At 45.9% G+C, this 13,655-nt stretch overlaps 1 protein-coding gene across 1 annotated transcript; it reads left to right on the top strand.

The window, feature by feature from the left end:
• The first annotated feature begins 4,850 nt into the window (after positions 1 to 4,850).
• On the top strand, positions 4,851 to 11,512 carry P4HB (prolyl 4-hydroxylase subunit beta). Its single transcript, XM_069752534.1, has 11 exons — positions 4,851 to 5,075; positions 7,459 to 7,665; positions 7,769 to 7,902; positions 8,752 to 8,889; positions 9,284 to 9,388; positions 9,517 to 9,642; positions 9,733 to 9,933; positions 10,073 to 10,193; positions 10,268 to 10,449; positions 10,554 to 10,637; positions 10,720 to 11,512. Exons 1-11 carry the CDS (start codon positions 4,874 to 4,876, stop codon positions 10,807 to 10,809), a joined length of 1,590 nt encoding a protein of 529 aa, XP_069608635.1. The 5' UTR covers positions 4,851 to 4,873; the 3' UTR covers positions 10,810 to 11,512.
• The last annotated feature ends 2,143 nt before the right edge of the window (positions 11,513 to 13,655 follow it).

Here is a 13,655-nt window from a genome sequence, read left to right as displayed (position 1 = left end):
TAGTGCAATGCCTTGGACAAGGTATGAAAAAATTAGATACTTCACAAAAACTTTGTGATCATCATACTGTGAAGAGATTTGTGACTGAAACAGAGCACAGACAGAGTTCATGCAGATAAAGGCATAATGAGGAAGGTTTCTGCCAGACAAATTCATTGGATTAAGAGAGCAGCTGCCAAAATACCATTACAAAGCAGCAAAGTTATTTGAAGCTGCTGGTGCCTCTGGAGTCCCTCGAACCTCAAGGTGTATGATCCTTGTGGTGCATAAACCTACTATTCGGCCACCCCTAAACAGTGTTCATGAGCAGAAATGGTTGCAGTGGGCCCAGACATACATGAAGACTAATTTTCAAACACTCTTGTTTACTGATGAGTGTCGAGCAACCCTGGATGGTCCAGATGGATGGAGTAGTGGATGGTTAGTGGATGGTCACCATGTCGCAACAAGGCTGCAACGTCAGCAAGGAGGTGGAGAAATCATGTTTTGGGCCGGAATCATGGGGAAACAGCTGGTGGGGCCCTTTAAGGTTCCTGAAGATGTGAAAATGACCTCTGTAAATAGCGTTTCTGACAACTTTCTTCCATGGTCTAAAAGCAGAAACATGCCTTCAGGAGCAAAATCATCTTCATGCATGACAATGCCCCATCTCATGCTGCAAATACCTCTGAGTCATTGGCTGCTATGGGCATAAAAGGAGATAAACTCATGGTGTGGCCACAATCTTCCCCTGACCTCAACCCTATAGAGAACCTTTGGAGTATCATCCAGCACAAGATCTATGAGAGTGGGAGGCAGTTCACATCAAAACAGCAGCTCTGGGAAGCTATTCTGACTTCATGCAAAGACGTACAAGCAGAAACTCTCCAAAAACCCAAGAATGCAAGAATTGTGAAGGTGATATCAAAGAAGGGGTCCTATGTAATGTAACTTGGCCTGTTAGGATGTTTTGGAGTTAAATAGCTTTTTTGTTCAGTGAATGTGACCTCCTAATGCTGCAAATTCCACAAATGAGCATTTTCAGTTCTTTAAAACATATCAAATGTATAGAAATTCTACTGTGCCTAATAATTTGGAACAGTACATTTTGAGTTTTTATTCATTTTGGAGATTATACTGTTATCATTGGGAGGTTTCTTCAATAAAATTCGATGTATACTCTAACGGGTGATGACTTTTATTAGACTGACTGTCATTTGCACCGACCATGTAGGAAAATCCGAGAAAAATGTCATCTGCATAATAATTTGGAACCTAGTGTATTTTGAGAATAAACTTATTGCGGATGAAGTCTTCTGCCGAATGAGTTTTTCTCTATCGATGCTTGGCACACCTAGAACTCCACTGTAGAAAACGTTTGCAGAATGTGCCAGGGTTGGCATTGTCTGTGCCAGGTTGTTATGCGTGTAGGGGGTGAGGCTTCATCAAGAGCAATTTTCAGTGTTTTATTATAAAGTATGAAAGCTAAGTCAGAACATGAGAATGAGGACTGCAAATTCTTCATAAGTTGTTGAGTATTGATGGATTTCCTTAAGTGTGGGTGTCCTGAGTGAGGCGAAAAAACCTTAATAATGAAGGAAAAGGAGTTGTGATCAGAGTGGAAGTTGGTAAAGTCATGCATGGAGCAGAACCGGGAGAAGACCAGGTCCAGTGTGTTCCTGTATTCGTAAGTGGGAGTTTGTGATCTGTGAAAGGTTGAGAGAGGTGTTACAGGCAGAAGATGAGAGGCAGATGTGGAGATTAGATTAACAATGAAGATGTTAAAAGTGGTCGACCAGGAAAAATCAAAATTGATATTGTGGATTAAATAAAAAATGAACTAAGCTCTGCTCACCAAGCCGCTCCGTGATCTGCATTTACACCGGCTGGAAGTCGTCACCAGGATCGGTGGGACCAGTGATTGCCTGCCGTGGTCCGTTGAAGTCACAGATGATGCACTGCTGAAACCACCTGACCATGGCAGCCAATCACAGGTCGGAATGATGACACAGTCTTGTCAGGGTAACAGCAGATTAGTGGCGGTCTTTCCAGAACACCGGAATAAGGACTTTATCCGGCCACTCCAGCTCTGAGACCAGAGTCCAGAATTGGACAGCGAACTGGCTGACCATGGATGAACCCTGTGTTATTGCCAACAGTTGGAGCGCTGTATCGTGGGTGACACAAGGTCCTAAAAAGACCTGTTTCAGAGAGTCCAGGAAGAGAGGAGCACTCTGCACCACACGATCATCACGCTCCCACAGCGGCGTTGCCCACTCCAACAAAAGGGAAAAGATAAAACCCACTTTCACCCATTCCGTAGGAAAACGTGCAGCCAGAAGCTCAAGATGTATGGAGCACTGACTCACGAATCCCCGACATAGCTTACTGTCACCAGCAAACTTCTCTGGAAGCGGGAGACGGGATAAAGTCGGAGCAGGAGTGGCAGAGGACAAACTGGCTGCAGCTACACTTGCAACCTGAACAGCGACTGCGGTAACATCCACAGCTGAGGTTGTGCGTTCTAGAGCCGCCAACCTGCCCTCCAGCTGCTGATCGTCTGCCATTTACTAGCCAGACCCTGGCGCGCTAGTATTATGTTAGGGCTAGCGGAACGCAACGAGTAAATATAGATGTTTATTATTGGTGCGTTCGCAGCCCGGGGTCCACTGTGCAGGAGGAACCTGCTGCTATTGAATGGTGGCACTATTTGGCGGTATAAGCTAGCTGTTACTTCACAGAGTAGTCGTGAAAGGAAAGCACTGCACCTTATTAGACCCACAGGAGCACAAGCTTACTGCCGAACTGATAGCAGTCAGTGGTAATGCAAACACACAATCTCCTCACTGGAGGTGCCGGTATTCTAGGGGCTTATTTCAGCCGGGACCCTGAATACATACACACAAAACTCCTCACCGGAGGTGTCGGTTTTCTATGGGCTTATTTCAGCCGGGTCCCTGAATACAGACACACATAACCACACTGGCGCAAAGCACATAACTTAGATTGATCCTACCGCATGGTCGTGCGGCCATGAGAACCTTTTATAGCTGCAGCAAATACAGGACCTTCCTAGAAGGACCAATGGGAGGCTGCCACAGAACTTGAGCAACTTCAGGACCTTCCTAGGGGACCAATGGGAGTTGCTGCAGTACCAGCGCATGTGATCCTTGATCTCCAATGAGAGATCTTACTCTGGTAATGCTCAGAAGGGGAAAAGTAGGACTTAGTCCCAAAGACGTCTGCTCGCCGCTGACCAGTACTGGCTACAATGGCAGAAGCTGAAAAGGCAGCAGTAACCCTTTGCTCAGTGTCAGACTGAGCGAAACGCTGGGACCGACGTCTCCGCTGCGCAGACTCCACTGCGGCAGAAGAATGGGAGACCCCAGTGGAGATGGCTTGAGGTTCCCCCTGTGCAGAGGCGGGAACCAGACCCCTAACAGACAGTAGGAGAGTATTGCTTAAAGGGAATCTGTCACCCCGTTTTTTCAGATTGAGATAAAAATACTGTTAAATAGGGCCTGCGCTGTGCGTTACAATAGTGTATGTAGTGTACCCTGATTCCCCACCTATGCTGCGAAATACATTACCAAAGTCGCCGTTTTCACCTATCAGGCTGGTCAGGTCGGGTGGGCGTGGTGACATCGCTGTTTCTTCCCCAGCTTTCCGTTGGTGGCGTAGTGGTGTGCTCATGTCCAAGTGCCGAATCCACTGCGCGCAGGTGAAGAAAAAGCGCGCGATCTGCGCTATTACCCTTGTCATCGGTGGGGGCGGCCATCTTCCTGAGGCCGCGCGTGCGCAGATGGAGTGCTCTGCTGCACGGGGCTTCAGGAAAATGGCCGCGGGATGCCGCGCGTGCGCAGATGGAGATCGCGGCGGCCATTTTCCCGAAGCCGAGTTTGCATCTCGCCTTCAGGAAAATGGCCGCCGCGATCTCCATCTGCGCACGCGCGGCATCCCGCGGCCATTTTCCTGAAGCCCCGTGCAGCAGAGCACTCCATCTGCGCACGCGCGGCCTCAGGAAGATGGCCACCCCCACCGATGACAAGGGTAATAGCGCAGATCGCGCGCTTTTTCTTCACCTGCGCGCAGTGGATTCGGCACTTGGACATGCGCACACCACTACGCCACCAACGGAAAGCTGGGGAAGAAACAGCGATGTCACCACGCCCACCTGACCAGCCTGATTGACAGGCAAAAACGGCGACTTTGGTAATGTATATTTTGCAGCATAGGTGGGGAATCGGGGTACACTACATACACTATAGTAACGCACAGCGCAGGCCCTATTTAACAGTATTTATATCTCAATCTGAAAAAACGGGGTGACAGGTTCCCTTTAAGCTTGTTTGTTTTATGCACCAAACCCATGGTGACATTTTCATTTTGCCCAAACCCGTGTGAGGTCCACGGTGATGAACGTGGGGGACAGGACATGGCAAAGTGATTGCTGGGGTTTGCCAGGATGAGCCCCCACATGTTGTTTGGGGCCTTGGCAATGTGCCAACATTGGGAACAGCACGCTGGGCAGAAGGGCCTGGCCTCAGAGTTGGGCGCCACAGCCCCGCACTATTACCTCCACACAGGCCCTTCTCTATGGCGGTACCATGACGTGTCAGACCGGGAATGGGGGCAGGTGGGGGCTGCGGGCAGATGCTCCCCGGGTCACGTCCGTACAGCAGGGGGAAGGGGAGAGGACTGAGGGAGGAGAGATTCCGCAGCAAGTCGCACACAGCGACACGACGCGTTTACCTCACCAGTCCAACCTCCCCCGTACGGATGATTGACGCCCTTCTCAGCCAATCACAGAGCTTCCCGCCTCCCACGTCCGACGTCCTGTTCAGGGGCCCAGTCAGAACGCACCACGAGCAGCAGAGCCGGTGATATAAAGCGCATGCGCGGAGAGCGGCCCTCACAGCGCCACGTCCCGTACACCGGATCCGTCATGTTGCCTTCTGCAGTACTTGTAGCGGTCTCCGCCTTGCTCGGTGCCTGTGTGACCCGGGCAGACATCCCCGAAGAAAACGACGTGCTGGTGCTGAAGAAGGACACGTTTGACAAGGCGCTGGAGAACGATTACTTGCTGGTGGAGTTCTGTGAGTGAGCCGGGGGACTGAGGAGCGCCGCGTGCACTCTGGGGGGGGACGTGGGTTGCTGCGGGGGTACCGGGTTTCTGGGGTGTCACTTGCAGGGTAGCACCCCCTAACTAGGGGGCACACCTGGGCGGGATACGGCAGGTCCACGTCCTGCCAGTGACTGACGGGGGGCTCAGCCAGTCAGCGGAGTCCTTCCATAGCTTCCTCCAATCAGGGAGTGGAGGGAGGGGCCTGAAGTTTGGTTGACGTGTACTTAGTAGGGAGACGACTTGTCATGCTCGCTGGGAGTGACGTCTGGACTTTAGTCTGGGGTCAGGGCTGATGGGGGGGGGGGGCTGCATCTAGAGCCTTGTTTGGGGGCTTTGCTCTGTGTACCCAGAACATGCTAGCCTCCACCTGTGAAGGTGATGCTGTGGGAATGGCCTTCTGTGCAGGATCTATGGCACAGATCTATGGCCCACCTAGTGACTCCCCAATAACTTGCTGATCGTCCAGGCTTCCTTGTCTGTAGCTGTCACTTTCCCAAGGAAATGAGTGGCTTGTTTCTCTGTGACTGTTGCCCTCTTACTTGGGACTGCTGTCATGGCTGCAGTGACTTGTTAGTACTAGATGACTACTGCCTTATTAGTGTGGTGGTAGAATTTTCTTTGATGATCCAGCCAGATCCCAGTATTACACGGTTGGGACACTAAGCTCAATTGCATCCATACAAACTGATCCTGTAGCTTAGGTGTGATTTCCGAGGGTCTGTGCACAAACACTACAATTTCTGGAAGCTCTATTCTTAGCTTCGCAGCAAGTAAATATTGCCTAGATGTACTGTATGAATCGAGCTATTGGATATGTTTAAAAAGACTGTACAGGTGCACCATGGTTTGGCCAAACACTTATATACACCTTCCACCTATCTATGAAGCCAGAGCTGTTAAAGAGTGGGTGGAGGAAAAACAAGCATGTGGCTGTGTATTTAAATGATTGGCTGCCTGTAGTTGGTTGAAGGTTCTGAGTCCCTTTAAATGTGCTGACATGTAAGTGCATTTCCTGTACTGGATATTGCGCAGCTAGATCATGGCAGTGTTCTGCAGCATCTATTCCCTGCATGGAAATAATGGGCTGCGCAGTGCTCCTCTGGGGTGGGATTCCACTCTGAATATTCTAAAAGAAACCTGACATGATTTCATGGGCTAGGCTCTAGAATGTAAACTATGAAATGACATGGTTCTCACAGGCAGTAGGTCTGAGGGAGCCTTCCTGAATCCTGATATAGGCCATGTTTCTGACAGTAATAAAGGATGTCAATACTGGAGTAGCACAAAGGATTCATTGATCTAGAGATTACATGCTACCTGTGGCTGAAGCTGCTGCAAAACTAACTTGGTGGGCTCAGATGACGCCTAATATGTACATGGAATCTTTTATAGAGGGCTACTTTAAAGCTGTAGGCCAGGGATCCAATCTGCAGTACTCCACTTGATGGATCACACTGGGAGCTGCAGTGTCACAACAGCTATAGTGCTTCTGATGTCTGCAGTGTGACCCATATAATGAATGTATCCTGCCTAGAATCAATGCTGTTTTGGTAAAAACACATTGCAAGTTTTCCTATCACTTAATGGCAGAGTTTTTTTTGTTTTGTCTATTACTGCTTGGTACAACTGAGCACTTGTATGGCGCTATAATATCATTGTGCACATGAGGCCAAATACAGTAGAAGCTTGAGGTGCATGTTGTGCCATTAAAACTACTAGTTGAGGTGTTGAAATTGGGGCCTCTCACTCTGGTGGTCCCTGAGGTCTAGCACTTTTCACTTATCCAGTGGATCGGTACCAAATACTCTACGCTGTAAAACACCTTGGATACTGTGTATGCAGAAGTGGTTGTAAAGGTTTCTTGACTCCATTTCCCATTGAAGCTGTTCCTGGAGCAGGTCGTTCAGGTAAATGTGTAGATTGTAGGGGAGATAAGTAAACCATTTAGGAAACTTGCAGCACAGAGGAGTCTAAACTATCCACCCAGATGTAGGCAACTGGGCCCTGACTGCTCAACCTGCTAATGCTGTAGCCCAAGCACTATTTGTGGCCTGGTGATCTGCGATATGCTGCTTCCCTTAGGAATACACAAACTTGTTGTGCACCGCGGTCTTTCCTTTTTTAGTACTAGGCATTAAAATAAATCCATCTCCAGCAATGTCTACTCTCCGTAATGCTTTTAATGAGTGTTTAATGTGGGCAGATCTGCCTGAACTCTGGTTCTCTGCCATGGTGGCATTAATGAAACCATTCATAAGGGGATCTGAACTATTTGGATGGCTCATTTTTCCTATGACATTGATTTGGGTGTTGCTGATCAAGAATTTTTATATATTTTTTTTTTTTAATTACAGATGCTCCTTGGTGTGGGCATTGCAAAGCTCTTGCTCCAGAATATGAGAAGGCTGCTAAGAAACTAAAAGAGGAAGGTTCAACAATCCGTTTGGCCAAGGTAGATGCTACAGAAGAGTCAGAGTTGGCACAACAGTTTGGTGTTCGAGGGTATCCAACGATTAAGTTTTTTAAAAATGGAGACAAATCATCGCCTAAAGAATACTCTGGTAAAGTCTCCTCCTTTCATGTGGGTTTTTTTTTCTGGGATAGCATGAATCTCTACAGATGCTGGTGTTTGCAATGTGAGTGACTCTCTCCTTCTCCCTATAGCTGGCAGGGAGGCAGCAGACTTCATAAATTGGCTGAAGAAACGCACTGGTCCAGCTGCTACTACCTTGGCAGATGATGCAGCTGTTGCTGCTTTGGTTGAGTCCAGTGATGTTGCAGTTGTAGGGTTCTTTAAGGTAAGCTTAACTTCTTTCCTCTGACACCCAGCGTATCTTTAGGAGTGATTTGTGTTGCAAGTCGGAGGATTTCTGTCTGGTCATCCAGGTTGTAGAATAAATCGTCTTCTACACCATTAAAATGGCCATACCTCCAGGAGTGACCATAAGCACTTGTTTCAATTGCTCTGAAGGGGTTGCAATGGGGGGTGGAGGGGATAGCAGTTGGATTTCTATATTAACCATTTCTTCCATCTTTAGCAAGCGGCACAGATGGTTGTAAATTGGCTTAAGACTGCAGTCATGTATGCATAGCTTATAATGGGAGGCAGGGGGAGAACATATCTTGGTGGTGGGTAGACACCAAGGCTTTGTCATTCTGTGTACACTATATAAACACTCAGCTCATATAACGCAGTCGAATAACCTGTTCATGCAAAAATCTAACTGATTTACTGTAATCCATGTACAGTTGCATCCTGTGGCTGGCATGGGTTCAGGACTTGGTCTACGGTCTCAGTTGTGTAACTTTTTGTATACAGCATTTTTATAACAGACCTCCTGCACCACCATGGAGACACCTGTCACTCCAGGGCTGTTAAGCGGGGACAAGCTGCTGAAACCCACCTGTTCAACTAGACTCCTGTGTGGCTATTAAACTCATTTTGTCTGCATATTTCTCTTAATTTAAATGCTGTGGTTTCAACCAGTGTCTGATTCATACAGCTTTTGGAACAGGCAGCATGGACCAGCCATCAGGCTCCCTTTAAAAAAAAAAAAAAAATTGTGCCATTTGAAGCCTTGCTGATTTGTTGGTTGATACATCTTGTTTAGCATGTCTCCAGTTCACTTTTTTTCTCTTCTGCACAGAATCAAGAGTCTGATCTAGCTAAGGCATTCCTGCAGGCCGCAGATGCTGTGGATGATATTCCATTTGGTATCACTTCCAGTGATGCTGCATTCTCAAAGTATGACGTTGATAAGGACAATATTATTCTTTTTAAGAAGGTGAGGATGTCACGTGATCTTTAACTTGGCTGCTAGACTAATGCAATCTGATTACTTGCATGAGTCCATATCTAATGGAAACCACTTTACTTAAAATATCTGCATCTACCAAATCTAAGCAGGTGAAAAATCAATCGCTGCCTGAAATCCCTTTTTTTGGCATAATGTGCTAAATCGGCTTCTAGAAACTTGCCAGGCACATGGATATCTGCATAGTCTAGCAGGATGCTGGTGAAACCCAGTGGCTTGCTATTGTTGCATGCTCCAGGTCACTAAAATTGGCATTTCTTGCCATCTCAAACTGCTTGATCAACTGGTCACTTTAAAAATTGACAGAAGCCAAGTTGCCTTAATGCTGTCATTGTTCTCTAACAGTTATCTTTCATCTCTTCAGTTTGATGAAGGCAGGAATAACTATGAAGGGGAAGTGACAAAGGAACACGTCTTGAACTTCATAAAATCCAACCAGCTGCCTTTAGTCATTGAGTTTACTGAACAAGTAAGATGTCTATACTTAATTTGACTGCAAACTGGACCTGCAGTTTCTGATTATTAGAATCTGGTACACACTTTCTGGTCTAGAGATGAGATTTTATTTGCTCATGGTTGTCTACATGTCTCCTGTAGACTGCACCAAAGATCTTCGGTGGAGAGATTAAGACACACATTCTGTTGTTCCTGCCAAAGAGTGCATCTGACTACCAAGACAAACTGGACAACTTTAAAAAGGCAGCCACGAGCTTCAAGGGAAAGGTATGCATGTGTGGACACGAATACACAATGCCCAAATCAAGACCTTGTTCTATTTAAGAATTTGTTTAATGGCTGTGTTTTCTTTCTTAGATACTCTTCATCTTCATTGATAGTGATCATACTGACAACCAACGTATTCTGGAGTTCTTTGGCTTGAAAAAGGAAGAATGTCCTGCTGTTCGATTGATCACCTTAGAGGAGGAGATGACCAAATACAAGCCAGAGACTGATGACCTTTCAGCTGATAAGATCAAGGACTTCTGTGACCGTTTCTTGGATGGAAAAGTCAAAGTAAATCTGCTCTTGAATCATAGTTGCTCATCTGTTAAACCCCCAAATGCCCCCCCCCCCCCCTTCCTTTGGCGATGGTCTTTGGTAGATGTGATGTATGCAGAACTCATGTTGATTTGGAGCTTTGTTCCCTTCATAGCCCCATCTTATGAGCCAAGATGTCCCTGATGACTGGGATAAAAATCCAGTTAAAGTGTTGGTTGGGAAAAACTTTGAAGAAGTGGCCTTTAATGAGGAGAAGAGTGTATTTATTGAGTTCTGTGAGTACAGTCTGCCTAATCAATTCCTCCAAAGATAATGGTGTACATGCCTATGATACTGACCTTCTATTTAGATGCTCCCTGGTGTGGTCATTGCAAGCAGCTGGCACCAATCTGGGACCAACTGGGGGAGAAGTTCAAGGACCACAAGAACATTGTCATTGCAAAAATGGATTCCACCGCCAATGAGATTGAAGCTGTGAAGATACACAGCTTCCCCACCCTGAAATACTTCCCAGCTGGAACAGATAAAAAGGTAGTTGTTCATTAATTCTTGCCATAACACAAAGTGTAAAGAATCATGGATTTTAACACCCTAACTAGTTTATATAGTTTGACTAATAAAATGTGTTCCACTAGGTGGTTGATTACAATGGCGAGAGAACGTTAGATGGATTTTCAAACTTCTTGACAAGTGGAGGGCAAGATGGAGCAGCTGATGAGGTGAGATTGCCTATACAGTCTGACTTGTGTGTATTCTGCATGTTGTCACAATGACCATGCGTTCCTCTTGTACAACTTGCAGGATCTTGACGATCTGGAAGAGGCAGATGAGCCAGATCTGGAAGATGATGATGATGATGATGACGACCAACACAAGAAGGATGAATTATAAGGATCATAAATTTAATACTGTAACAACCAGAAGACACTAAAAGTGGAGGGGATCAACAACTTCTAGGAATGTATTGTCAGTGCTCTGAAAAAAAAATCCAGGGAAACTTTCTGAATCTGTATATTGGGGGGGGGGGGGGTGTAAAGGGAGCTTTGTCCTTGTGTTTTGTTTGACAGTTTGGGTTTTTTTTATAATTTTTTTTTTTTTTCTTGCCCTGATGCAAGTTCAGCACTCTGTTGCTTCCTGTATTGTGTTGTGGGTTTTTTCCTTTTAAATGGAACGAATATAAACTGCATGGCAGGTGACCTGAACAAAGGGCTGTCCTCCACTCCCACCCCAATCTCAGCCACTCTTGGATGAGACTAAGTGGGGCTGTATTTGCAGTAATGTCTCCTCACTTCCAGCACCTTTTCATGCTGCCCTTCAATGGTCTTTGGCAGCTTTCAGTATTTGATGCAGTGTGAAGGCCTCCCTGGTAAAGCTCCCAGTGAATATAGCCCCTCCACCGGTACTTTAATTAATTAATGCCATTTGTGTTTTGTCCTGTCTTATGGGACCCCAGCCTCTGAGATTGCAACATATGACACACTTATATTTTTTTATTTTTGGGGTTTGTCACTAAAGGTTTGAATTGTCTAATTCTGAAAGCATTCCATCATATTTAAGTTGGAGCGTGTTGGCCAAATAAAATTTTAATAAAACATGCTGGGCTATTTGTCTCAACTCTCCATATGTGGTAGCCTAGTCAGTTCCCAATGGGATTTCTAGAAATCCCATGATCTTTACTTCTCATTTCCATAAACTGCCTCAATGCTGCAGTTAAAGCAGATCTGTCACTAGAACAACCAAGTAATGTTGTTGGTGTAAGTTCATTACACTAGTCAATGCTTGTAGGAATGTATCATGTGTTCCCAACAAATGTGAAATTTGCAATTTAAAACCTTTTCTCTGAAGAAATGGTGCCCCCCCCCCCCAGTCACTAAATAACTGCTCGCTGAGGGTCACTTGTTTCTTATTTTAAAGACTGTTTCACTAATCAACTCCATGAGACAGATGCATAGCAGAAGCCTTCTGATCCTCTTCCTGACTCCCTCCCCTCCAAATACTGGTTTGGCCAGTTCTGGAGTGTAAATACTGATCCAATAGGACCTGCTGAGTCACGGGTCTTGTACACAGATCTGTTTTCCATGGTTGTGTATAAAGTCACAAAACTGACTCCAGGGGCTGAGTGAGGGGCAGCACATGACAAGTGAATGGAACTTTATGAGGTGGTTCTGCAAACGCATGCTTCATCAAAACCCAGTTTCATCTCCTTTTCATGGTGTACATTTTTTTTTTTATGGTAAAATGGCCTTACAGTATGATTTGTGTGAAACTTCTTAGATCTTAACCTTTTTACTGTTAAGATCAGTTCTTGGGGTATGTGCACCCGTTGCAGAATGTTGTGTGGATTTTTCTGCACTGATTGTGGTAAATCCACACTGCAGAATTACTGCAGATTTTGTGCAGATTCCACCTGCGATTTTTACACCTGCGGATTCCTATTGAGGAGCAGGTGTAAACCGCTGCGCAATCCGCACACAGAATTGACATGCTGCAAAATGAACAGCGTTTTCACTTTTTTTTTTTTTTTTTTTTAGCTTTGACATTCTCTGCTATGGGGTGTGCACTACCTGGACAATGAGACTGCCTCCAGTCTTCATTGTACAAGATCGCCCCTTCACTTCAATGTACGTTTTTTTATGTAATGTGCTCAGCCAAAGTCCTGCACTTGTAAATTCTGCTTGCTGTCTTCTCTGCACTGTTCCGCTCTTTGGTGGCTGTCTTCAATTCTGATGTGCGCAGGAGTCGGAGTCCTGATCTTCTGGGCCTAGTGAATTCTCCACAGTGCATAGAAGACCACACTAAGAGCGCAGACGCAGGATTTTTCCAGCCACGCATGACTTCAAATGGACATCTGAAGGGAAAGATAAATCTTGTATAAGGAAGCCCAGAGATAATCTTGTCTTTCGGACAGCCTACGCCCCAAAGCCTGGAAGATCGACTGTTTTGTTTGTTTTGGTTTTTTCACTCTGAGCAAGGCATCATTCAAGAGGCATACAGGTATGACTAGTTTCTCCAGCAGATGGAGGCACTGGTGGTGCCTGTCTCTTTAGGCATGCATAAAAGTGCTGTCAGCCACAGTTTTATACACTTCTGTTCAGCGGTGTCCTTTTCAGAGTCAAGAGTGAGGGTATGTGCACACGCTGCGGATCCGCAGCGTTTCTGCAGTAGTTTCCCATGAGTTTACAGTACAATGTAAACCTATGGAAAACTAGATCCGCAGTGCACATGCTGCAGAAAAAACACACGGAAAAGCGTTTTATTTTCCGCAGCATGTCAATTCTTTGCGGAATCCGCAGCGTTTTTACACCTGCTCCAATAGAAAACTGCAGATGTAAAACCGCAGCAGAATCCGCAATAGAAACCATGATAAATCCGCAGGAAAAACCACAGCGGTTTTGCACTGTGGATTTATCAAATCGGCTGCAGAAAAATCCGCAGAGGATCTTTCTACGTGTGCACATACCCTGCCGCATTAGTGAATAGATTCTTTGGGGGGTCTCATCTGAATCATGTCAATCGGAGATTTAGATGTAAACCCCGATATAAGTGCTGAGTGTAGAGCGCTGGGAAAAATGTTCTCAATAAAAGATTCAACTCAATCCACAAAAAAAGCAAGTCCCCACTGACGTCTGTCATTTATTAATAGATATTGGGGGTTTCCACATCACTAGTAGCACAAAGGCTATGGAAAAGCAAAATAGCACCTCACCCTCCCCCCAAAAAAAAAAATTCAGTGAATT

This window comes from Ranitomeya imitator, chromosome 2 (genome assembly GCF_032444005.1).
Source record: "Ranitomeya imitator isolate aRanImi1 chromosome 2, aRanImi1.pri, whole genome shotgun sequence".
NCBI classification, from domain to species: Eukaryota; Metazoa; Chordata; class Amphibia; order Anura; family Dendrobatidae; genus Ranitomeya; species Ranitomeya imitator.
This window is presented reverse-complemented; position numbering and strand designations above follow the sequence as displayed.

Excerpts from the sequence above, each read along its gene's own strand:
- P4HB (XM_069752534.1), top strand. The coding sequence starts at position 4,874 with ATGCGCGGAGAGCGGCCCTCACAGCGCCACGTCCCGTACACCGGATCC. Across the intron at positions 8,890-9,283 it reads ATATTATTCTTTTTAAGAAG|TTTGATGAAGGCAGGAATAA; the intron begins GTGAGGATGTCA and ends TCATCTCTTCAG. Across the intron at positions 10,450-10,553 it reads CAGCTGGAACAGATAAAAAG|GTGGTTGATTACAATGGCGA; the intron begins GTAGTTGTTCAT and ends GTGTTCCACTAG.